Source organism: Camelus bactrianus, chromosome 21 (assembly GCF_048773025.1).
Source record: "Camelus bactrianus isolate YW-2024 breed Bactrian camel chromosome 21, ASM4877302v1, whole genome shotgun sequence".
Lineage (NCBI taxonomy): Eukaryota > Metazoa > Chordata > Mammalia > Artiodactyla > Camelidae > Camelus > Camelus bactrianus.
In genome coordinates this window covers 28,270,014-28,296,604 of record NC_133559.1, presented here as the reverse complement: position 1 = coordinate 28,296,604, position 26,591 = coordinate 28,270,014, and the positions used below count along the sequence as shown (strand labels likewise).

Below are 26,591 nucleotides of genomic sequence, written 5' to 3'. Positions count from 1 at the left end.
ATCTCCATGGATTGCTTGCGTGATTTATAACCTAGGCTCCATCTTCTTCCAAAAAAGAGGTTGAGGAGGGATGGAGAATGCTTCAAGCTAAAGGAGATTATAATTATGCCAAAAAGCTCGTCTCCAAATCCATTTAACTGAAATGAGTCCCAGGTTAAAATTTGAGTGACTCTTTACTTCCATCCTCGTTCATCTAAAGTGGGGAGGGCGGGTGGGGGGGTTGTCGAGGTGAAGAGCCTGGGCTCAGAGTCAGACCTCGGAGTCTGAACATGAGGTCCACCCTCAACAGGAGCGCTGGGCATCTTATTTAACCTTTCACCACTGAAGTTTCTCATTTTCAGATGAGCACAATGTTAGTCCCGACCTTGTAGGGTTATTGTGAGGATTAAATGAGATAACCCACAGAAGCCCTCGAAACAGTGTTTGGCACAACATCGGTGCTCAGTAAATGTACGTGGCCCCCGACGTGGACACGATTGCCTTTATTCACAGCGGAAGCCGCAGTGGTGGGGCAGGTGCTTACAGGAGCCTCTGGTCTCGGGTGCACCCAGCGTCAGTGAGGGTGTGGAAGCCCGGCAGGCAGCGGTCACACCTGTCCCCTGTCACACCCGGCTTGCAGCTGCACCGTCCAGAGTTGTCACACCGAGCACTGAGAGAACCTGCAACCACAGGGTAGGGGGAAGGAAAGAAGAGAAGGCAACATTTAGTGTATATGGTGTTAGGAAGCACCTGCCACCCTCTGGGAGCTCAGTAAGCCCTAGGTAGTAACCCCCACCTGCTGCTTCCAGCAAGCTGTTCACGCCGGCTATGCATCCGCCCACTAGAGGAAGCACTGACAGCCGAGGAGCACTTCCTCGGGGAAAGGAACAGAAATGACTCCTGAAAGCAGTATTAGTTAGTGTATCTGCTCTGGTGTCAACATTAAGTAGTTTGTCAGACCCTCGAGCTCTCAAGAAGAAGGACAATTTGTGAATGAGCACAGCAGCCTCCACGAAGGGAGTCAGGACGAGACCGTGAGCCGCCTTCTCCCTCATCTCGGGCCGGCAAACACCACCTTTTCAGGGTCAGTGCTTGCGTGGTACGATTTTTGTTCTAAGAGTACAGAAAGGCCTCTTAACCAAAAATGGCTCTACATACCTGGAGCGGTAGACATTCTCACCCTGGGAGCATCACCCCTTGTGGGCAGTGAAGACCCTGTGCCTTGTATCTGGTTTGGTGCATGAGGGTAGGGTACCTGTCCTGTGGATAATATTTTACAGACATGCTCTTCCCTGTAAGTGGGACCTCCCAGATTGGATGCTGATGGAAGACAAGAGTGCTCAGACCAACAGATGAGCCCACTCTGGGATCCAGCCACTTCTCACCACCTCCCTTCTAGCCCCCCAGTTCCAGCCTCCCTCTTCTGTCCCCTGAATCCTGCCCCTCCGTCGCCTCCCTGCCTCCATCCTTGCCTCCCTCAGCTCCAATCTCTCTATAGAAGCCAGAGTGCTCCTTTTAAAATGGAATTCAGATCATAGGACTCGTCTAAGTCTTCTGGTGGGTCCCCTCTAGAAGCAGAATAAAATGCAAACTCTGCAGCATTGCCTACAAGACTAGTCCTCTCTGACCTCATCTTCTACCCTCTTTCACTAAGGTCCAGCTCGCTGCCCCGCTCCCTGTTTCTGGAATGTGCTGCTTCCTACCTCAGGGCATTTGCACTTGCTGCTCCCTCAGTCTGGAATGCTCTTTCCCTACAACCCCCCCTGGTTGGCCCATTTGCAGCAGTTGGGGTCTTGATTGAATAGTCCTTCCTAGAGAAATGGTCCCTGACTCCTGCATGGAAAGTACCCACCCCACTGCTCCCCCAGTCCTTAGCCCTGCTCACTTCTGAGCACCTCAGCTGGATTGCCTGTGCCTGGCACCAAGAAGAGGCCCAGAAATCTGCTGAATTAATGCACAGATGCCAAGAAAAAGGAGTTAGGAGGAAGCCAGAAGCCGAGGTGGAAGGTGTCTCACCGACTTTGTGGCTTCCCTGCGCCTGGCAGAACTAGAAATCAATCCATGTGTCTCACCCACCTGTGGTCATCAGGCTACTCACAGTCTATAAAGCCAGCAGAACACTAACCAGTTGTGCCTCGTTTTCTAATCTCTTATCTGTCTAGGAAACTTCAATTCACTTGTGGGTACAATTCAAATCAATAAAGGTATTGGCTCCATGCCTGTGTAAAGGCTTTTATGCCACAGGTGGAATGTGACATAAATTAGTCACGTTCACAGTCAGAGTCTGCGAAAGTCTCCATGTCATCTCTGCACAGCTTGAAAGGGCCCTCAGCGATCAACTGCATCTTTTGAGCACCTGCTGTGTGTGAGACACTGAATTAGGCGCTTCATGTGTATTAGCTCATGGTATCTACTGGTGAATTAAGAGCCGAGAGAGGGAAAACTAATCCATTTGTGGATAATGGGGAGCTACCGGAGGTTCAGGCAGGCGGCGGCGACAAGATCAGACGAGCAGCTCTGAGGGACAACTCCAGAGCAACTGCAGGACGGCTCGGGGATGGCAGGCCAGCGGGCTCTCGTGGAAAGAAAGTCCTCCCATGACATGGTGGCCTGGATCAGAGGACTCTGGGTGGGAAGGGGAGGGAGGGAAATGCTCTGAGAGCCCCTGCAGATGTAGAATGAACAGACTTGGGGTATAGATGACAGGGGAGGGGTGGATCACACGGATGACACCAGGTCCCCAGAGTGCACACGAGGTGTGAGGCTACTGACAAACCAGAGAGGGCTTTCTGGTGGAAAGGTGGGACAGGATCTCACACTGACACATCAAAAGAAGGTGATGGGTTTAGTTACAGACACTGAGTTTCTAGTGGCATATTCAGGCGGACGTGTTCACCTGGAGCTCAAGAAAGAGGCTGGAGATGAAAGGCTAGGAGCCCTCAGCCCATGGGTGAGACAGGAAGTCTTAGCGAGTGTAGGCTCACTCCGGGAGCGGGTAGAGAGAGGAGGGGAAGGTGCCTAGGACAGAAATGGAACCTCACTGGTTAAGGGAAAGGGTGGTGGGAGGGGGAAGAGGTCTCAGGGGAGTGAAAGTCGAGGGGGCAGAACGCTGAGGAGGGTGAAGGGAGGAGGAGGGTGGGGTAGTTTTCAGGATCCGAGGCAGGAGAGCATTTAACCAGGTGAGAGTGGGGAGGGGCCGCTGGGGTTGGCATTTAGAGACAAGCAGCAGACAGAGCTGAGAAGGCACATTACTTTTTGTATTTGTGCTCTGATAAGTCAATGTCTCACCCAGAGTAGATGCTCAAAAACGTAGTTTATACTCAAAAAAGGTAGTTTATGGTTATATCTCTAGGCTTTCTTCAAGTCTTGCCAAGTTGGAATGGAGACTTACACAGGCTCTCACTGCGAACGGGACTGATTTACTTCATGTTCCCAAACTTCCGAAATAATAGCGTGGGGTTTTCAAAGTATCTCATTAAAATAAAAACACGTGTCCCAGTTCCTACATCGTGAGCTACTCTTAGGGACTGGGAACAACTGGGTTTAAAGACAGAGGAAGGTTTCAGCTTCCTGTTTCAAGTTCGTGTCCCTCTAAACACTCTGTATAGTAGACACGGTCCCCACGCAGTTCAGGACTCAGGGCGTATTCTAGTTCCAGAGTATTCTGAATCGATTAATATTTAAGGACAATTTGCTTCCTTTTGAGAGCTCTTTAAAACGACATACACTTGCGTTTTTAAATAGCACTATTAATATTATTTAATCATTATATTCAATCATAATTAAATTACTATCTAAGACATGTTTTAAATAATAACCCAAATGTTACAGTCTGAGGAATCCACTGTTGGGTCATATATATGTTTAAAAACATAAAATTAAGAGAACAAGACCAACATCACTGATGTCCACACGGATCTCAAGAATTTAGGAGTCAGAGGAGGGAAACACACACACAGTAAATTTCGAAGTAGCTGCAAGAGGTTACACCCGTGGTTACAAGAACTGAGAATAACTCAGCCCACAAACTCATCACCTAAAAATAAGCCTAGTTGCAATCTTTAGGAGAAGCTGATGTGACATTCCAAATCTGCCACCACATTGGGGATTATGCGTGCTCTTGGCTTCATTTGCCAGGCATGGAATGGGAGCTTTGGGTAAGATGCATTTTTTCTGCATCTGAAATTGAATAGACAACCAATTCCATTGGGCAGTTAGTATTTGAAAGTGAAAAATCCCCTCTGGCTGACTGGGAGACTGAGCAATCACATGGGGACTTAAACTTGTGCCACTGACCTAGTGATCCGTGCAGCCAGCACGTTGCCGGGGATGGCGCACGGTGCGAACGGTCCTGCCACCAGCGACAAGTTCCATTTCCCTCCCTAAGCCACTGACACCTCATTTGTAAACTGAAAATAATAATAGCGCCCTCTTTACAGGGTTATTGGGGAAGATTAAATTAATTATGGGATCAAAGCATTTAGAAAATTGCCTGGCACAGTGTAACGAGTAACGCCTGTTAGCTCTCATTCGGGATATAAATCATCGCTGGGTGCCACCGCTTCCTACCAGGCTGTTCACATGAGATAGCCATTCCCTAAAAGGAAAGAAGGAGCCAGGCTCATTGTTGCCGGGCGAGCAATGGACTGCAGTGCACAAGAAGAGATGGCGTGGAGTCCTTCATCACCTTCTCTCTCTGCTGGGCGGCAGCCTCCTCTGCTCGGAGACTAGCAACCCTGTCTTCAGGCCAGGCTTTCCAGCCAAGCCAGTTACATTTCTCAGTACATTCTGGCTGCTGGGTTTGCTGGGATGACTCACACAAAGCTGCATAACCTCAGGGCATGTGGGCTCTTCAGAGAGGTTAAATGCCCATGAAAGTGGAACTATTTTTCTTTTCATTTTTCTTTACGAAGTTCTCTGAGTCACAGGGGGAACTGCTAAATCCCAAGGGTTCTGGATGCTGAGTCACAGCCACAAACCATATCGTAACAGCGGCTCTGGTGAACTGGGGAATGACTGCTGGTAGACGGGTCTGTATCACCACAGGGTCACCCCCGTTTTCTCTAAGGCACCCCAACACACAATACCAGCGAGTCATGGCTGGGCCGAAGTCTGCCCGTTTTTAGATTCTTTCAGCTGCGGCTATGAATTGGCCCCACAGAACTACACTGAGTCTTAGCCACGCACTAAGGCTGTATCTTTTAGATAGACTAATATTTATCATATTATGCTGTGAAACACTTTCTGGCAAAGAGGAGAAACAGATACTGTCAAGGAAGATAACAGACAAATAAGGAAGCTTTACAAAGTCCCAACTGACTTAACAGAACTCCCACTCTCTCCCTCTCTGTATTTACTAACGTGTCTTTACCGTCTGCCCACGATGAACATAGCACGCCGTGTGCATTTGTGTGCACGAAAATCGCCTGTGCTTCTGCGAATACAGCATCGGGTGATACATTCAAACAGACCCTCCTATGAACCAACCGCTCTGCTAGCCGCTTCCGGGTTGTTACTCTATCTTTGCTCGTTCACAACCCTGTGAATGACTCTAATCTGCCTTCTTCGTCTCATTAGCATCATTTTATATTGCTAACACCTAGCATAGCACCAGAAACAGTGTTACTGTTTCTAATCTCTCATTTTCTGAGAGGTGGGGCAAAGGGATGGTTATGAATACGAAGAATTGTCACTGAAACACGGCAAGCCAGGCTCAACGCCTGTCAACTGCCGGGAGAAGTAATTGTGTGCCCCATTTTGTACTAGAATTCAAACGAATGTTCCCTGAGAGCACAGCTGGTTCCCACAAACCAGATTTAAGAAAAACGCATTTCCTTTCAGGCTGGAATTGCCAACAAGACCAGTGTCCAGTAGATTCCCAGTTGTTCAAGGAATTGAACATTCCCCTCTTACCCTGCCCTCTCCCTCCCTCCATCCTGGCCCCCTCCCCCTCCCTCCCTCTCCACCCCTTCCCTCCCGCCCCTTCTTTCCAACCACCTTTGGAGTCACAGTTGCAGGGCAGGCAGCGGTCCCTCTCTCTCTGTCGGTAGAAGCCCTCCTTGCACCTCTCGCAGTGGATGCCACCCGTGTTGTCGCTGCAGTGGAGGCAGCGGAATCCGTTTCCCGTCAGCCTGTGCAGTTCCTGATCAAAGACGCATTGCCTGGACTTCCCATTGCAGTCACAGACTAGGGGTCGGGACAGGAAAAGAGACGAAGTCAGCAGAAAACAAGCCAGGGGCAACTCTCCCAGGCGTTTTATTATCATTGATATAAATCACGCCCGGATGCTACGTACTAAGTTAAACTGCTCAGTAGCATAAGGTAAGAGGGCGAGATGGGCCACGTGGGGGTGGTGGGAGTTCCCACTCTGCCTAAAGGAAGCAGGGCGGTGGGCGCGTTGCCTGGGAGAACACACACGAGTTCAGGGTTGCCAGACGGTCCGATTCCACAAGAGAAACCAAAAATCTTATCTCATGTGTTTTTAGGTGAAAAGTCCTGATGTAAATATTAGCAGGGAATTCATTGTTCAAACTCTGTGCAACCCCAGACAAGTCCATGGCCTGGAGAAGACCTGAGGACACCAGCTTGTGCACTCGGACATCTGTCTAACAGCCAGTGACGTCAGCCTTTCAAGACCCACAGCTCCCTCCCTCCAGCGACGGTCCAGCCTGAGGAGCTATGACTGTCAGACAGGCACCCCCTCCCGCCTCGCTGTGCCACGGCTCTCCCAAAGCCAGCTGTCCAAAAGAACCCCAGGCCCATGAAGAGTGGCTCTTCTCAAGTGTTTGGGGAAGTTCGCCCTGTGCCTGTTTCAAAGAGACTCACAGAGTGACTAACGGCTCCATGAGGGACCACAACGGTCAACGAGATAACAGGGGACATGCCTCCCATTGTCCCTGGTGCACCACAGACACTCGAGAAATGTTTCAGCCATGGTTTAGAAAAGACAGTGAGCCTTGAGGTTAAAAGAATCGTGTCGAATGCCCGTTCTGCTAGCTCCTTAGGCAAATCGCTTTGACTCTCTGCATCTCATTTCTTCTTTTTATCAACGTGGGCTGATTATCTGCCCACCTGGTTTTTTGAAAGGATGCCACTGAGAAATGAACGCCGAGTCTTTCGTCTAACACTGTTTCATTCCTCACTCACATGAGACAGGCATTGCCTCAGAGGAGAAAAATGCAGCTCAGGAAAGTTAAGTAACTTGATCCAGTGGAGAGCTGGGATTTGAATCTCTGTCTGATGCCAAAACACGCTTTCTTTCCCCCCAGGCACACTGTCTCCATTGGCTGTGCAGCTCCAGTGAGAGCCTGGCTCTGGCAGTGCCCAGGCCCATGGCTTACCCGGAGCACTGATTTCAAAGTCAGCAAATGTAGCGACATGTCCAGAGCAGCTGCCCTGAGCAGGCCGCGCCAGCTTGGAAGGCACAAAGGGGACTAAGGCAGTCTGATGAACTTCCTAAGTGACTTTCTTACAACGGCTTCTAAAACTCACCCTCTTACTATTTTGGATCCCACCTAATCCAGGCAAAATCAAAGCATCTATCCAGAGCCCCCTCTGCTTACACTCAGCAGCTCAGGGAATTCTCGCAGGAACATTTTAACAGGGTTTAATTATTCCCATGCAACTGACAAAGAAATGAATGCTTCAAGGGGGCAGATGTCTCACTTGAAGTCACGCAGCTAAATGGCAAGGATGTGATTGCCCCCAGGTCCGTCTGGCCACAGAGCCCTTGCCTTTCCCTGTTACCCTGCACCTCGAGGATCTGGTTTACCATGCATGTGGGCATTCATCCTGTAACCCCCCGTTAGAGAGTCACTCAGCCCTTTCTGCAACTCTTCCCCATGTAGTAAGACGTCCTGGCCCTCCTTAGATAACACTGGTTGTTGTAAATTATTTTTTATGCAGTTTTAAATCTGCCTCCCTTCCTGTAATTTTTACCACGTGTTCTTGTTCTTCCCTGGAAAACAAAATACACACACACACACACACACACACACAGAGGCATACCTACTCTCTTCTTCATTTATTTACTTACTCATCAGACATTTATTCCAGGCATTGTCTTACGAGGCACTGCATCAGCCTTTGAATATCTGAAGATAGTTACAGCATCTCCCTCTTTAGTCTTTCCTTCTCCAGGTTAAACTGAAGACCTGTCACCTCTAGGACTTTCAACCATTCTCCAGGTCATGATTTCTAGATTCTTTTGGACAACTCTCCTAGGAACAAACTCTAATTTTCAATGTCTTTCTTTAAATGACCAGAATTGATTACAGTTCTTCAAGTGTGGTTTGAACAGCTCAGCTAACAACAGGACTCGATATTATAATTCCATGGTTGAGCCTCACTTCTCATTAAACTCACAGCATATTAAGTCTGCATTCAGTCCAAGCTCCCAGGGCTCGTTCACAGAGCTGGTGCCAAGCTGAGTCTTTCCGAACAAATGCCTGTGTAACTGATGTCTTGGGATTGCGAACAGATGTGCCACACAGCTGTCATGTGTTGTGAAATCTCCACCGAGCACATTGTTAGGCACGTACAAGAGCTAAACTCACCAGCCAGCCGTCCTTGTGAGGTTATTCAGCCCATCACATGCTGAGCCAGTGCCCTCCTTGTGTTTTGGGAGCAATCTCAAAATAATTACAAATTGTCCATTGTGCCTTTATTATTCAGAACAAACTTTTGGCTGGTAGTGATCAATTTCATAAGGAAGTGATTTATTTTAAAAATAGATAAGCTTGTTATAATCTTTTCTTTAAACCATTTCCCTCTCCTTCTGTCCTTTCTTCTTTAAAACTCTGAAAGAACTGAAGTTCTTCCTTTCAATTACAGTTCCAATAAGGGAGCTCTTGACCCAGCATCTCCACTCTGGGACTGGCCCAACAGCTACCAACCTATTGCTAAACTACCCTCCTCTCTCTCAAATGGGCTTCCGTCAAAGCCCAGGGTTATGCAGGCTGGAGTGAGGGGACCTATGGGCCATGACAGGAGACAGCCATGAAGACACCGTCTCCGGCCTTGCCTGGGGGTCTTTTAAGTTACTGAGCTGCGCTGAGCTCAACACTCAGCTGCACTGCACTGAGCTCACCACTGAGCCTTCTAAACACCCACACCCAGAGAACGAGAGAGCGTTTGCTCCTTTTGCAGAGAATAATCCTTCGTGTCATCGATGCATTTGAAACATGGGTCTCTCGCAAATCTCTCAAATTTAGACTAACTTCCCTAAAACCAATTATAATTTATTCTCACTACTGGGGGAAAAATATTTATATTTCAAATTGCAGGATATTCTTGCCACTGGACTTAATGAAATGGGCCCCATATAACTTGTGCCTGGTCTGTTTTATTCTGTGACCGATCTCTGCCCAACGACTACTATGGACACATCAGTTGCCAAAGGGCACTGCCAGGCCAGGGGTCAGGCAGCAGGGAGCAGTGGGGACTCTGACAAAAGGCTAAAGGGAGAAGCATCCCCTCACCCCCCGCCAAGGGTAGCCACCAGGGAATGATGCCCATTGCAATCAGCGTTTCCATTTATGCTTTTTTAAAGGCAGAAATTTGACTTTCTTTATGAAATCTACTGAGTTTCAAATGTTGACAAAAAAATTTTTTTTAAGTTTTAAAAATAAAGTTGTGCCCAAGGGCAAATCTTTGCACTTCACCCTGCTCTTCTAACAGGCAGAAAACACATCTCATGCTTCAGAAAAGAAAGCATAAAGCCCCATTGCACAGCACAGAGAGTGATCCACAGTAGGCACTTAAGGCTTTTTTTTTTAATGAACAAATGAATGAATGTTCTCTGGAGCTTCAGGAAACCCCTAGGTGCGTTTCTGCCATCTACAGGACTCCATGCGTCCCCACATGTCCGGACACGCCTTATGAGTACAAATACCAATATTAAGCCATCACTCTCTTCCCCACTCCTTGAGGGGACACTTTTCCCCCACGTGACCCCAATCCAGAAAACAGCCTTTCTTGGTAACTATAGTGATTTATCTGGTTAACAGACCTACATACACTTCTGTAACACATTTGAAAACAAGAGGAAATCCTAAAAAAAATTTTTTTTATTATACTTTCCTTCCTTTATGTTTAGCCTTGTTCAATTTGATGTCTCAAATTTTTTTCATTTTTATTTTGTAATCTACTTGCTCATCTTCCAAATTTAAGGCCAGCTATAAATTTTATAACTATGTTGTTTAGTTTCCATCAGGGAGCCTTCATACAAAAGTAAGAGATGGAGGTATAAAGATGAGGGTCTTGGACATGTCCCGGGTTGGCTGGGAACCAGTTATCAGAGTCCATTCTCCCAACAAATACACATGGAGCATCTCTGTGCCAGGCCCTGTTCGAGGCACGGGGGATTTTGCGGCAGACAAAACCAATGGATGTCCCAGCTCTCGTAGAGTTTTCATGCGAGTTGGAGGAAAAGAAAACAAACAAGACAGATAACATAGAGAGAATACGGGGATAGTGACATTTGTTATGGAGAAATACACGAAGCCGCAAACGAACTAGGAAGTTGGAGGGGGGTAAAGCGGGTAGGAATGGAGGGCTGAAAATTTTCATGTGCTTGTTTGCTGTTTTATTTCTATTTTGGTATTGGTCTGTTTATGGTCTTTGGCCATTTGTTTATCAGGAACAATGCTGTTCTTATAAATTGTCATGAATTATTCATATAACAAATGTATCAAACCATCACCTGCCGTTTTGTTACAGGTGCTTCTTTGCCTCCCCTGACACATCTCCTTTCTCTGCAAAGAACCTCCCTGAGAGATTTTGTTTTACTGATTCTTACTCCTTCCCCTCTTCCTTCTCTGTCCTCAGTCAGTGAGGTGTACATTTATTTCGTTCATTTCACAGGCGTCCCGTCACATCTAACAGGGAGGCTGCACGGGGTGCTGGACCCTGGGATCTCATGAGCCAGCAAGATTCCAAAAAAGGGAGCTGCAATGTTTTCCTCTGTCAGGTAAGACCTTAAGCACAGACTTATCTGATGTGCTTTGGGCTCTGTCACACACTCGTCACGTTATCGATGTTTTCCTCCTTCCACCACGGACAGGCACCGGTCCAGGACCTGGCATTAAGCTACCACCGCATCAGAAAAACACACAAACAAATCAGGCCCAGACCCTGAACCGACCTGGAAGCCTTACAGGGTCTGGGAATTAAAACAAGCAGGTTCTTCCTCCCTCCTTCACTGAACCCTGCGTGACAGGAGCCGGGTCCCATCCACTACTCTTATCTGGCTCTTCATTTGCACGGTGCTTTTTCTAAAGTAGGGACCGCTCTTCAAGGTTTGTCTTGTCCCCCCTCCATCCCTTTACTCCGCTTCCCTAAATCCTTGCCCTGTCTGCCAGGGTGCTCTCCACAGCTAAGCGAGCAAGATTCATCACACTTACCCCCAAGCCCTGCATAAACACATCAGAAACGGAACCATTTTACACAGATTTTCACCTATATCCTTCAGTCAAGAAAAGCGTGGGTGGTCATCCCGTCTGCCTGGGATGTGCGCTGCTTCCTTGGCACGTAAGCATTTATTATCATAATGACTATAATAGCACACCACAGCTGACCCTCAAGGTGCTTCTTAGAAAAGCCTGCGGGGCAGCCAGACACAGACTGGTCTGCCCACCGCCACCCTCACTCCCCCACACTCCCCCCCCCACCCCACCCCCCCAGATGAGAGGCGCATCCAGGAGCTGGAAAGTCGGCAAACAATGGAGCAAGGTGTGCGGCACGCCCCGGGCTCACCTAACCCTCCCAGCCTCACTCAGAACTCAGCTCCAACGGGTCGGGGCAGGAAGCTCAGGGGCAAAGGCTGCTTCCAAGCTGCATCCTTAGGAGAATGAAAGGAAATGGAAAATATTTCCTAGGGCTGGACTCCGGCAAGGCCTTGGAATGATCAGCCTCAGGGGCTTCAGCTCATCAAGGCCTCATCTTAGATTCCCCGTAGGAAATGCTGCAAGCAGTTACGAGAACTTCTAACAATTTGGCTTGAATATGATCATCTGTGTATAAGCAGATCCTCTTTCTATTGTTCTAAATTTAAAAAAAAACATGCTTGCCTTTTACCATGCTGATCTAATGTCCGTCTTGTACGGTGGACCACTGCTTTTTAGTGCTCTAACAGTAACAACGAAGTTAACAATCCAGACTCCTTTCAAACCCCTGCAGACTTGCCCTGCTGGCCTCTCCAACTTGGGCTCGGTCCTCTTTTCTCTCTTGTTCACTGCACTCTGACACAGAGACCCTTGCACCCACGAGTCCTAGGAAGCACCAAGCTCTTCCCGCCGTGAGGCTGGCTGTTTCCCTTGCCTGGGGCCCTACCTGCTCCCACCCTCCCCGAGTCCCCGCCTCCGCAGCCAGAACTATGTCGGGAGGCACACATCGGATCGCATGCGGTTCCTACTGATAACATTTCAACAGCTTCTCCCTCTGAGTGCCCACAATTCTTCATCCCCATCCCTCCCCGGGCATTTGTCACTTTCTATCCTGAGTCATCACCATTTGTGCACAGGACTTCCTTCCTTTCTAGCATTTCTCACGTTGGTGTCCCCACAGTACCTAATACAGGGCTTGCGACCCTGCCTGCTGTGTCGGTGGCTGGAAGGGTGGCTGACCAGAAAGGTAGATGCAAGAACGGACAGAAGGAGGAAAAAAGCGAGGGAGAGAGGGAGGCAGGCAGTCTGATTCTAAGAAAAGCTAAGCCAGAACCAGAACATACAGAGATCTCCCAGGTGTCCAGGGACCCAATGTGAAATTTTCTCAACACAAGCTACAAAGTTTTCATGGTGGGCACACATAGCATTCGGGGTATAAAAAAAAACAGCTAATGTTTGAAACAAAAACAATCTGAGATGGGAACAGAAAAAACTGAGAGAGGACTGTGATTCTGAGTGTCCGAGACGTTCAGGATGCTGTGATGTTGCGTGTCTGTCACACCGGACGGACTGTTCCTGTGCCTGGAACGCCTCCCACCTGTGCGGGAGCCTGGAGCTGCCGTCTCACAGGGCAGGAGCCGCGGGCTGCCGGGAGGAGGCGCGAGGCCTGAGGCAGGCGCGCGGCCATGAGCTCAGCTTGCCGCGTTCGGCAGCCTGGAGACGCAGGGCCCTGGGCGGCCTGCGGGACTACCTCAGGGGCCAGGCATCCGAGCGCCGTGTTGGAACCTGCCAGCGCGTGCCGGCTGCCCTTCCGTGCAGCTTCGCCGCCCTCGCTGCCGTTTCAGCTGCTTAGTGCACCAACGCGAGTCAGTTAAACAGCAGCAAGTTCATCAACACGCCGCCCGCCCGTCACCTGCTGCGGGTGAGCCCCCGCGTCAACCGCCTCGAGGCGGGGCTCAGCGCGCTCGCTCCCGCAGAGGAGCGGTGCTGCGTGCCTTGCGTTTCCTTCCCAGCTCTTTGTGCCCCTCCCTCCCTTTCTGGCACATCGAATCCTTTCCTCTGCTTCCGTTTTGGATGCTCCATGCCCTACTGTCAGGTTTCCTCTTGGCTTCTGACCTTACCTCTCACCCCATCCTAGTCTGTGCGGGATCCTCTCCTTACCCCACCTCTAAAGGCTGGTGTCCCTCCAGGCTCAGTCCTGAACCCCCATGACTCAGCCTAGAACTCTCTCATCCAAGCCCAGGGCTTCAGGAACCACGACAGGGGCTGACATGCCAGGATACTTCTCTGGTCCAGAATTCATTCTCAGCTTTGGACCCTCATGCCCAGCCCTCCGCTCTTTACATTTCCAAGTGGTTGTCTCAAAATCTCTTTACACAAAGCATGTTTAAAAGCGACCTTGTGATTGTCGTTCCTTCAAGTCAGAACGCTGGAAGCTGTCCTTACACGGTCTCCATCTTTCTCACCTGCCCATATTCTACTCAGCACCCAATTTTATTGATAAAATGCACTAAATAGCTCAAATCCACCCACATCTACTCTAGACCAAACCCCAGTCACCTCTTGCCTGCAATAGCTTCCTAACTGAATTCCCTGCAACTTTTCTTGCCTCCTTCCACTCAGGAGTTGGAAAACTTTCCCCAGATTAAAATTTTACTAATACCTCTTTGCTTAAAACTCTGACAACTTTTCTTTGCTTTTAAAGATAAAGACCAGAATTCTTAACATTGCCTGCAAAGCCTTGCATGGTCTAAGTCTATCTACTTTTCCAGCCCGATTTCATATAACACTCCCTGCTGGGACCTCTTCATCTCTCTCCCATTCGTTTCACAGATACTCGATGTCTTTCCTTCCTCCACTTCTTAACATTCTTGTTTTAAAGGAAAAGCATTGCAGTGGGGAGATGTGAGTTGGGGTTAACAATCCCACCCCCTCATTTTTGTTTGTTCAAAGAAATTAAAATAAAAATTCAGTCTTATTTTATTATTTAGATATTTCCTTCCTCTGCGTCAAAGACCTGGCCTCGTGTAAACTTGAGAGCCCTTTTCTGCTCACAGATAGTAGCTGCCACCTCCAGGAAGTCAGCTGTAATCAGGGCCTTCATCAGAAAGTCCGAACGCAAAGCACTGGACTGAAAACGGTGAGTGAAAGTAAAGACAAGAATAGTTTACTCACTTTAAAAAAATACCTGGCAAATGCTGATTTTCAGGAAAAAGGCAATATTGAAAGTGCCTTTTAAGTAGCAACCTACTCTAATGCATTTAAAAAAAATTTTTTTTTTTACAAATACTCAAGCTGTAGATTGCTTATGAAGTCGGAAGCAACAAACACCTGACATCCATCAGTTTGGTGTCACAGGCATTGTAAGGTGTCATCCTATTTGCAAAAATTGAAGTCCCCAAACCTGAGAAACTCCAGATGATGAGGTGAGTGACCTTATTACATCATAACAGAAAGATGATGATGAAAATGATCCTAGGTATTTTCTAGCTTTCAACCCTCCCAGGTGAGATTTTTTTCTTTCCAAGGTTTAGTATGTTTCTCAGCTTGGGTGAATACTTAAAATATGAACATTTCATCATTGGAACTGATCTTGAACTTCATGGTTTTGTGTGTAAATGTCTCTTCCAGTCACATCTTCTTCAGGGGCGTCGCAATATGTTTTCAAATTAGAACAAGAAGAGTGATGTGGCTCTTCCCTCGCTGAGAGTCTTTTATCTGAATTCAGTTCTGTGCCTCACACTTTTCACAGCTGCCTTTTAAGCCAACGCCACCCAAAGCACTGCGGCGGAACCACTGCCGATCTATCTGCATCCCAGGACCTGGGAAAGCCCAAGCGGTGTAAGGAGGTGACAGGAAGTGCTCCAAGGAGACGAACAGCAGAGGTCAGTGTTCTAACCACAGGCAAGTCCGAATGATAAAATATGGACAAATCTGTTCAACTGTAAATACTCTGAAGTCATCAAGAGTCAATGAAACTCAGATCACCACGCTTTCCTTTTAACTGGTTATGGCTTAAAAGGAGTCACTTCTATTCCTGAAGAGTTCATAGAACATTTTATTGCAGTGTAGACTTAGAAAGGGTACGTGTGGACTGTGGATGACTCAGCGTGGTGAGCATTAGACCAGGAGACCACACCTGGAGGTACCTTCCCCCAGCGCCCCACCGGGGCCCAGGCAGGCAGTGGGGAGAGGGGAAGACGGTCCCAGTGAACAGGGAGGCTGGGGGTGCCAATTTTTGCCCAAGTAGCAAAGATGAACAGGAAGAGAAGGTTAGGACACAAGAGACAACATGAAAGAGGCAGGATGGAGACTCAGCAAGTGACCGTGGGGAGGACTCTATCTGAAAGAATTCATCGCCCACATGTAACCCCACACCCTCCGACCACAGAAATTGCTGTAGAAATTTCTATATTTCCATGAGACCATCTATAAAGAAAAGCATTCCGGTACAGAAAGCACATTTGACTGTCTGCTATTCAAAGAGCACAGTGTTCTTTGAGCACTTGCTACATGGCCCAGCAAAAGGTGTCATATGCCCCTTTAAGAATAGCTGAAGTCCAGGGCAGCTGGAGGCGACCCCTGTAGCAACGGAGGAACAAAAAGAAAGAAATCACATATGAAGAGTCTGAGTAAAGAAAAGTTTAAAAGGAAATTCTGATTTGTACTGAAACGCTTTTTGGAGTGTGCATTAAATGTGTTTTTTCAATCGCTTAAATTGTGTTTTGTTGGCTCCTTAAAAATAAAAGTGACCTAATGATTCTTCCTCTTTAAACCTTTTCTTGCTTTTATGAACAACATATTTTTGTACAAGGAGATTAGCCACATTTTTTTTTTTTGCTATCACTGCATCCCTTCACAAGGATACACACAGCGAGGTATGTGCAGGCTTGCTATGCACCATTATGGTTCTCCGTTTTGACAAAAGAACATGGTAACTCATGTGCATTTACAATGTTGGGGAAAAAAATATATAGCGTCTTTTAAAAAATTCTTTTCTGAAAAAAAAAATCCATTTGAAAACAGTTAAAACTGTACTGCTTAGAGGGGAGGGTATAGCTCGAGTGGTAGAGCTCATGCTTAGCATACAGAAGGTCCTGGGTTCAATCCCCAGGACCCACTCTGAGAACAAATAAATAAACCTAATTACCTCCCCTCCTCAAAGAAAAAAAAAAAAGGACTGAAAAAAAAATTGTACTGCTTAAAGTCAGGAGAATGAATTAAATGGTCTTTTAGGAACATGACCATTTTTATATAGCCACAAAGAGAAGTAACAAATATTACAGGAAGAGGCTGACTGTGAAGCCTCCAGCAGGGACTGGAAGCAACGTACCCACGTCCCAGCTGGACAAATGTGCTGCTGGTCCTCTTCCCACACCAGGTCAGCTATGGCCTGGCCTCTGTCCCCGCAGATCTCAGCATATGAAGACCCCCTCCTGTCCTGCCCCACGTACAACCCCGTGGATGAGGCAAGAGCAACAGCTTTGGGGATACTGTTGAATTCACTGCTGTTGCAAAGTAGACCAGCCTATTGCAATGAGAAGTGATTTTTAAACATTAGGAATCCCCTTTAACCAAGAACAAAATGGGCAGTGATTTGAAAGAGCAGTAAGTATGTTTAAAACTTTACGATCAATGTCCTGGCCGTGAAAGTGACCCCATCCGAAAAGACTCCAAAATTTATACCAATCGTCTCTAGCAGGGAGAGGAAATAACCCCAGGTCACAACGACGCATAAATCAATTCAAAACATTGACGGCAGAACAGGAAGTCTTCTTGCTGTCCCTCAACTGTCCAGAGCCACTTGGTCAATTCCAACCTGTGTGATAATCTAACAACAGAGTTGAACAAACAGAAGAGGAAACTTGGTAATTTGAAATCTGTTCTCTAGCCAATGCCCCAGAAACCGGAGTTTGTGCTTGGTTTTCACCTGTTGTTCGCTGACATTTTTAAAGGAAAGGCCACTCCGTGGGCTCACGTACACGGACGAGGCTCCTGAATAGCCAGGGTACAGATGCCCCAACTAGAGACAGAAAGAATGTTCTTGTAATAGACCAAGATTCCATCAGGTCTGAAAAATTGATTTAAATGAAAATTCTTAGTAAGAATGAGAAATAAGCCAAGGAGGAATCCTGGTAAAGAATATTAAACTAGCGGCTGGAATCTCTCACTCACTGACTGGCTCTGGTCAAGGCCGTCACTTTCCTGTGCCTCAGCTTTCCAGTCTATAAATGAGGTCACACATGCCGGAGCCTGGCTCTGCTTTAAGCAACTGCGAGGACTGGGACAGTTTCTTTGCCTCCCTGCGTGTCATTTTCCTTACCTATAAAAGCAGAGGCTCTTACAGAGAATCCTTAAGACCCGTTATCATGAAGTTTCATGCTGCTGTAATAACAAAGTAATGAAACATGCAAATCTTTTTGTAAGAAACATCCCAGAGAAGTGCAGCTGAAGATTTGATCATTTTTTCCCCAATGTTTAAGTTAGTGCAGGAAATGATCGGGTTGCAATTTAACTACTTGCAGAATGTGAAGATCCACATTCACGCAATGAATAAAAACTAAAGCTGGAGAAGGACCCACTGGAATTCTATAAGTGGTCGACAAGCCTGAAGAAGTCCAGGATGCGAACACGTCTGTCCTGTTGGTCTCCACCTTCCTCTGATCCAGCAGGAGTCCTCACGCGGATCAGCACTGGAGGAAGAATCATTCTTTTCTTCTTTTATGACACAAGGTGGCACATGCTTGTTGGGGAGGCACATAGACATACAGTCACCCACAGACACTGGAAAGACTCAGCTTTTGGCTTTGGATATGATTCAAATATTACACCATCTACCTGGGGGTTATATTAGAACACAGCCCAGCAATGATTCAGTAATCTACTAGGTCTAATTTGTGACTGAATTAGAGTATTCCAGAATCTGTGGAGCTCCTGTCTCTATACTGGTCTGTAACAGATGATTCAAGTCTTATCCTGGCAAATTTCTCCAGGAAAAAAAAAAAAAATGTCAGTACAGTTGAGCCACTAAGGACCGAAATGGGAAAAACATTCCCAGGATTGCCTCAACATCCTAACTTCATGCTCCTGACTTTCCCACAAACATTGTACACAAATCAACATTCTTCCTCAGCTTCTTAGATCAGTGGAGCTAAGCCCATGGCTGCCACCCGATCAGGACACCCAGAATTAAAGCCGACATGGGAATTTCCAGCTTGCACTCCAATCTGTTCTACACTCCAATTTACTGTGCATACTTGAATATAAGGTGAATATAAGGTCACCTTTAAAAGTCTTTTCCAAATCTCTCATGTTACACAGCACTTTCTTAATTACCTTATTTTTCAAAAAAATTGTTTGGGGAAGACACTTAACCTGAAATGATCTCAATCAGTGTTACAGATATTTATCAGAAAGGAAGAGGCTGGAGGAGGGGATAGCCAGTGGTAGAGCATGTGCTTAACATGCACGGGTCCTGGGTTCAATCCCCAGTACCTCCGTCAAATAAATAAATAAATAGATAAATAAATAAACCAAATTACCTCTCCCTGCAAGAAGAAACACACAAACAAAAAAAAAGAGGCCAAGCCATCAGATACGATTCTCATAATTATTCTTTAGCTCACAATTGTGAGCGTTGAAAGTTGTCGTAAGTATTTAAGATGATTACGCTGCGAAGATCACAGTGTGCACTTAAAAATTTTTTTCACGTTCTGGAAATGGTGTACTTTCTAATGACAATATCAAAAGCAGATTCAAATAGAGCTGCGTCCCAAGCCACTTAGTCCGAAGTAGAGAAAAACTGTATTAAAGTGGCTTTAGGAATATTAAAGATGGAATTTGAATATAATTACTACCCAAAATATAAATGAACAGATACTTCTCAGCTATTTTATAAATTATGTGACTTTAAATATGTTTGTAATGCAATATAATGTATATGTGCAGTCAAACTATAATAATTCTACCTAATAAAACTGAAAAAGGAAAAAAAAAGCACAACCTAAAAAAAATAAATGTGTCTGTAAGACAAATTTAATATTAAATTTAATTTAATACTAAATTAAATATAAAGACATGTGACCACTGCATCTATATTGCTCAATGTTTTCATAATCGACTTGGCCAAACCTTTTTTTTTGGTGGTGTGAAGGGGAGGTCTTCCCCTGGGAAGTGCGAGGTCATCTTACACGTGGGCATGTTCTAGAGAGCAACAGAGATGCTGACTCTGCATGTGGTGAGGTCTGGTGGTGACAAAAGGCAAGAAGAAATGATGTGAAATCCAATCTTGAAATTCTAGTCTGCTTTGGGTTCCTTGTCAGAAATTCCATTTGTTTCACTGAGAAAAATTTGGGGTTCCTTTCAGCCTGAGCCAAAGGGCTCCTCATCACCTTTCTTGGACTAACCAGAGAAGCCTCTTCAAAAACTTTACCTCTTAAAACTCAGAAGACATTATTCTCACATTCAGTACTGGCGGAGCAGTTACTTATAGAATGGCAATACTGAACACATAGGGAGTGTTTACTGGACGCTGTGCAAAATGTTTCACGTGTAATAATCACAACAATTTATTACCTTCATCTTAGAGATGGGGAAACTGGGTAACACGTGGAGTAGCTTGCCTCAATCCCTTAAGTGGTAAAGGGTGGGGCCAGGATTTGAACCCAGGCAGTCTTGCTAGAGTCTGCACCCCAATCCATGAGCTACACTACTTCAGCAATTTAAATGACAGAATCTATGAGAACAGAGACCTTTTCAGGAAGGTCTTTCCAGACCTTTCCACTACCCCCACTACTACCCACAGTACTTCTTCTCCAGTATCAGGCCATGGAAGAAATTAAGTTAGTGATCTATAATAACCTTGGATTCTGAACCCACCATTCTAGACCAGCTGCTTCAAAACCTACTTGGTGCCTGAATCCAACACCAGTGCCGTCTTAGTCCGCGTTCTTTGTATATTCATATTTCTACTTGACTCCTGCACTGCTGAAACTCTCTCAGGCTAACAAAACTCACCTCTGTCTTGATGCTCCTCTATCCTCAAGGCTCATTCCCCACCTTCCCCTTCACTGTTCTTCCTTCTCCTTGTTACGTGTTGAGGTTTCTTTCACCTCTTTGTCCCAGAGTCATCTCATCTATTGTCAAGACTTTGCTTCCCACCTTTGGGCATCCAACTTTAGATTTCAAACCTTTCTTCTAAATCGAAGTTCCAGCAAATCATAGTTCCAGCTGTTTCCTGGGATGGCTGGCCATCTCCCTTTGTATCTTCAATTCAACCAGTCCCCGTGGGAATTCACTCCCTCCTCTCCAGCCACTACCCATCCTTGCTCCCAAGTCTGACCCTTCTCCTGTAGTCCTCTTTTCCTTTAATGGCATCACTGTCTAACCAACTAAACAAACTTGGACCCATCTCGGACTCCTTCTCACTCACACTTTCTCTTTCCCATTATCCCTAACACACACACACTCATTGGATCACCAGATTCTTTCCATTTTACCCTCTAAACGTCTCTGTAATCTGTTTCCTCTTTGCTATTCCACCACCATGATGAAAGCCGTTGTCATCTCCCATTTGGACTATTGCAATGGCCATTTATTTGCCTCTCATAGCTCACCTCCATCCTCAAATTCCTTAAGGTCGCTCGCTTAAGGACCTTTCTAAACATGAAACTGACCACGTCCACCCATGCTTATAAACCACCTGCAACCCATCTTTGCCTACAGGGCGCCAGCCCAACTGCATAGCCTGACATGCAAGGCTCTTCACAACCGGATTCTTGCTATATTTCTAGTCTCATTCCTACCTCCTTTCTCCAGTCACCCCCCACCCCACCAAGTGAACTATGCTGCAGACCATTGGAGCCACATGCCACATTTACACCCACTGCGAGCTCCCCAATGGGAGTCTTTATCTTTCTTAATCTCTAAGCATCCGAGTTCACTACACCTGTGCTGTTGGCATCAGACTTTTTAGAGAAATATGGTCCCAGGCATTTTAAGGCACTTTACTGTAATCTCTCATCTTTTCAACAGCCCTACAAGGTTACACGGCACTGTTGCCTCTACTTAACAAGCAAAGAGCAGACTCCAAGCAGCCGAGGAGCCTGAGTGGTTACAAATAAGGAACTAGTTAAGGGAATTGGTCAAAATTTGAAGCCAGGTCAGGCTGACTCCAAAACCTGCGCTTTAGCTAAAACCAACTCTGAGAATCTTGCTGTTTATATCCAGCACCGTAATCTCATCTGCAAGGGAACACCCGGGAAGCAACGTCATCGCTTTAGGCTCTCAGGGGTGCACAGATGCAGGTCACTTTGGAAGATGGCAAATACTGTGATTTCAGTCCAGCTTCTACTGCATCCAAGCATCCCATGAATGGAAAAGCATGTGTGCTCGACCCTAATAGCAAACTTCTCACAACTTCATTGAACCCTGAGCAAAGGCCTTTGAGGAGGCAGCCTAGTATATTAAGTGGCCTGTCTTTAAGGAAGGGGAAGGTCTGGAAGTGAGACTCAACATTGCTTCTGACTTAGTGATTTGGAGGGAATACTCAGAGCTTGTCCATCCTTGAGAATTGAGAGTCCAAGCTCTGTCCTCTTGTTATATTTTATTAAACAACTGATAGCATCCTCCGTGTTCATTTCTGTTATCTAATGCTAACACACACGTACACTCAACTATAGCCAAGGGGGAAATGGGTTCAATAAATACCCATTATGTAAAACATGTGCACCTTGTTCCCTTACTACCTTTATAATGTGGTCCCCAAAGCTCCAGGCTCAGAACCCCAGGATCAAGTGCCCGATGTATCTCTGCCTGTAGCTACATATGTAGCTTTGCACAAATCCATGCCCATGTTTTCATTTTTTAAGCCAAGGGAGTCTAGTCTTTGAATCCATAAGCAGTCCCTCTGAATTCTAATATTGGAAGACTGTTCTTTCTTTTTGGGTGTTTCTCACTAGGTTAAGGCTATTTATTCTAACTTTAAGGGAGCCCAACCTACGTGATCATTTTCACAAGTGATTTTTAAGTGGTAGTCAAAGATGATGGGTTGGAAGTTAATTCCAAGACTATTTTAGAAAAAATAAAAGGACTGTATCAACACACTCAAACCCAGGGTAAAAACATCTATGCCATTCAAATACAATTCAGGCCAGCATCACCCAGACTGCACAGTAATAAACGGGATATCTAAGGTAATTCCCTGCGCCCGTGAACCTGGTCTGAAGTTCACACATGCACATGTGTGAAGATGGCTCTTGGACCTTCTGAAATGATTACTGAAATGCCAGCAGATGCAGGAAGCCAAAATAAACATGAGAATTTGGGGTAATTATAAAGGCAAATATCACTGGCAAAACTTACATAGGCAAGATGGCATCGGTAAAACTAAGCAACTGCTAAGTAAAACTAAAGAAAACACCCGTTACATGTTCTTGCAGCTGACACACGCGTTCAGGAAACTGTTGCTACGTGCTCAGAAAGTTTTGTTTACAGCAGCTGAACCTCTCACAACGTGACAGCCACTGGGTGCCCTAGATAAGATCAAATGATCTATGACATAGGTGTGCAATAAATGCCTGTTGAATGAATATTATGTGAAAACTATAAAAAAAATGTTACGCAAAAGTAAAGCATTATTAAGACTCTCAAGGCTCAATTTTCCATCTTAAAGATGAAACGGGAATTCCAGAAGGGTTATCGAAGAGGTTCCTTTTCAGTCTTTGTGGGGTTCACGGCCACAGAAAAACACTCTCACCAAAATCTCATCAATAAAAACACACACTAGGAAAAGGATTTATATACCAACATACTACGATCTTACTGATTAAATAAACGTGCCCCTTGAGCAAAAAAAGCAATCAAGACGGAACATTTTTAAAGTAAGGAAAACTGACTTGGCACAACCTATCAGCTTCAGATTTGAAAATCAGACAGCTTTATACAGCATTAGTAAATAATAATACAATATTCCTGTAAACCAATCTCTGGGCAAGCCCCGGGTAGGGGAGGAGGAGGGAGCGCTACAGGGGTTCTCAGAGTGGGGCTCCTGGAGGTGCGTTCAGCCATCACGGTCTGCAGAGGAAGGCCAGGTCAAACAGCCCAGGGCCGCGACGTTGGCCCCTGGAAGCCGACTCACCTTGCCTCCTGGAGTCGGCCCGGGCTGCAGGCAGCAGGAGCGCGAAGCAGAGGCAGCAGCTGAGCCAGAGCGCAGGCATGGCCGGGCCGCCGCGTTCGCCGCCGCAGGGGTGCTGCGCGGGCTGCGAGCGCTCGCTCTGCGCTCCGCTGTGCCTTCCTTTTCCTTGATCAGGTGGTTTTATCGACTCTTCTACCTGACTCAGTCCTGACAGGAAGAGAGCCTGTGTTTCAGGGTGTGACTCACCTGTGAATAAGGAGGACCCAGCCCTCGGGAGGCAGACAAACACGCAGCACACACGGAGCTGTAAAAGCGCTGGCCCCGGCTGCGCCCCCACCCCAAGACGGGCGCACACCTGGCCTGGGCCAAGGGTGTGGTGCCGAGGCTGCGGCCCCGGGATCCTTCTGGAGGAATGTGCCAGATCCCCCAGAGCCCCCCTTCTCTCCCAGGGTGGTCCAGGGCAGAATCCAGAGGTAGCTAGCAGCCCACCCCCTCCTCAAACCGGGAGGCCCAGCTGCAAGTGCGCAAACTCAAAAGTAAGTCAGCAGCCCTGATCATCGGCTCTGGTCTAAAAGACATCAAGGAAAGTACGCCAGTCCAACAGTCCCAGCAGGGTCCTCTCCACTCTCCCGCCTGGGCTCAACCTCTCTCTGAAATGCAGCAGCCCTACCTCTACCTACCCACTCTACCGCTCCTCATTCCTTCCCTCACTATCACCAGGCTGGACCAAGGCTTCCTCTCCTGCATCCCCATTCCTCTCTGATCGCGGGGGCTAGCAACTCATCAAGTCACGTGTCGACTGGTGGGCCTCCCATATGAAGGCTAGGTATCACCCTGTGTCCTAGGGCAGTATCTAGCACACAGTTGGTGCTCAATTAATATCCTCTTGGACTGAATAAGAAAGAGGATCCAGATTTCAGATTCCTTTTACATCACAGAGCGTATTTCTAGGCCAACCCCTCTGGGCCCTTAGAGTATGTTCATTGAGTCCAGCTGTATCTTCCAAGTCCGTTGTCCTACGTGAGTGGGTGGCATCTAGAAAACTGAAAACTGTAGAAAACTGTAGAAATCCTACATTGTCTCCTTCCCCAGGGAGGCTGGCGGCAATAATTCAAAGAGGTGGCTGTCAGGGAGGAGGCTTTAGTGCCTATGAGAGATTTAAAAATTCCCAGGGGTTTGTGTGTGTGTGTGTGTGTATTGGTATGTACATACACACACACACATATCTACAACCTGTCTAAAACAATCACCCTTACTTTTCACCATCAAGGCCTGCAAAGGCCCCAGTAAATTATTGTTCACTGACTAAATGGATGTTCTCTAGTTAGTTCTACAGATGATTAACAACATAAGGTAACAAACAATACAAGATAGTATGTGGTTAAGTGTCAAGGGTGTAGGGAGTTCAGTTTATGCGTGTAATCAAGGCCGGGGCGGGCTGCCTGGGACAGCGAGGGATGGCTCTGTCCAGAACATGGAGCACAAAGCCAGTGAATGCCTGGGATCTGAACACAGCGCCAAAGACCCACAGGGGCGAGGCAGGTTACTGCCAACTGGCCAACACTTACTCTAAAATCTCTGGCAACGAAAAATGAGGACTAGAAAGTAAACTCCAATTTTCTTACGCCAAGCTTGATTTTCCTTTATTCTGTTTAGGATTCCAAAAAGTAACAAAGATTGTTCTCTCTCCAAATTCACAAGGTCTGATGATTGCCAAAGTTTCAGGTCACAGAGACCAGGTATGTAGAATTTTCCCTCCTGGTACCTGGTGCAGTGCAGAGGCTGAAGTCAGTTCTCCGAGTTCTCTGCTCCCTGTGTGCCTGCTCATCGGTGACGTGCAACGCCGCCCCGCCCTGCAGGGACAAGGAGCGGAGCCCTGCGCTGTAAAGCCTGGAAGGTGATTTCATCTTAGTACAGATTACAAATCAAACACTGGGGCAGTTGTTTTCATCTGCCCTCATTTTTGTGATAATGATAACCATAATAGTAACACATATGTGGTGCCTAATTGCCCTAAGTGCCGTGTATCCTTTCTACCTAACCCTTCAGTTTTCAAAACAATGCTGAGAAACAGGCACGCTACTCATTTCCCCATTTTTACAGAAGAGAAAAGAGAGGCACAGGGAGATCAGGTAACAGGCACCAAGTCACACTGCGAGAGTGACACAGCCAAGATTCGGACCCAGGAAATCTACTTCTAAGTCCATAAGTTCTTTGTTAGGTCAGATTAAAAAGCACCATGAAAAAGACAAATTCACAATATTGAATGAATTCAATACGCAGTCAGTGTTGTTATTTATCAACATCTCCATTATAACCCAACCAGACTGTGGACCCTTGGCCCACATCAATAAAGCCAAGTCACAATGAACTCTGAACAAATACTTCTGGTTTTCCTAATGTGTTAGCTCTGAAGGGACCCCCAGGGGTCATTAGACCTGGGGCAGAAACTGGGCAGCAGGTCCCTGGGCACCAGCCCAAGAGTCGCCTCTTCCACGTGAACAGTATGATCCAGGGTCTCTCAGTTCCTATTCCTTCTCATTGCCTTATCCTGGGCCTCTTCACATGTCGAAACAACCTGTGTGGCCCAGGCTTGCAACCTCAGCTCTGGCTTAATCTCCTCCCTTGCACAGGGACAATATCAACTCCTCTTGCCAACTTGAATATTCCTCTAGTGCATTGCTGGGGTCAGATGTCAAGGCTCAGAGCAGATTCCCAGAACCAAATCCTGGCTTCACCCCTCCTCAAGGCAGGTTACTTAGTTTTCTCTATGCCTCAGTTTCTTCACCTGTAAAATGGGAATGATAATAGAACACCTACCTAGTAGGTTTGTTGGGAAAAGTAAATGAGTTAATGACCTATCTAGTGCCCAGGCATATAATGTGCACTACACAAGTAAGCTATAATAATAATAAAGTATTAATAAGAGTAATATTTGTTGCTATTACTATCACTAAGCACTGTTAGTTTTTCCTTGAAATAATTACTAACAAATATCATATGAGAAAGATGGGTGTTTTTAAACTTCTGTGAAACTCTTGGTCTAATCCAGGTCCGTGTCCTGATTACCAACATTTACTTGAAAGTTATTAATT

General features: G+C 46.6%; 1 protein-coding gene across 1 annotated transcript in view; it reads right to left on the bottom strand.

The window, feature by feature from the left end:
• The window catches only part of LAMC2 (laminin subunit gamma 2), a 54,261-nt gene extending 30,566 nt beyond the window's left edge, over positions 1-23,695 (bottom strand). The window contains exons 1-3 of the mRNA XM_045516643.2: positions 23,500-23,695; positions 5,977-6,165; positions 524-659 (exon numbers count right to left, since the gene is read on the bottom strand). Of these exons, the coding sequence (XP_045372599.2) occupies positions 524-659; positions 5,977-6,165; positions 23,500-23,578 (404 nt within the window). The 5' untranslated portion in view covers positions 23,579-23,695. The remainder of the gene's footprint in view (positions 1-523; positions 660-5,976; positions 6,166-23,499) is intronic.
• Between the last annotated feature and the right edge of the window lie 2,896 nt (positions 23,696-26,591).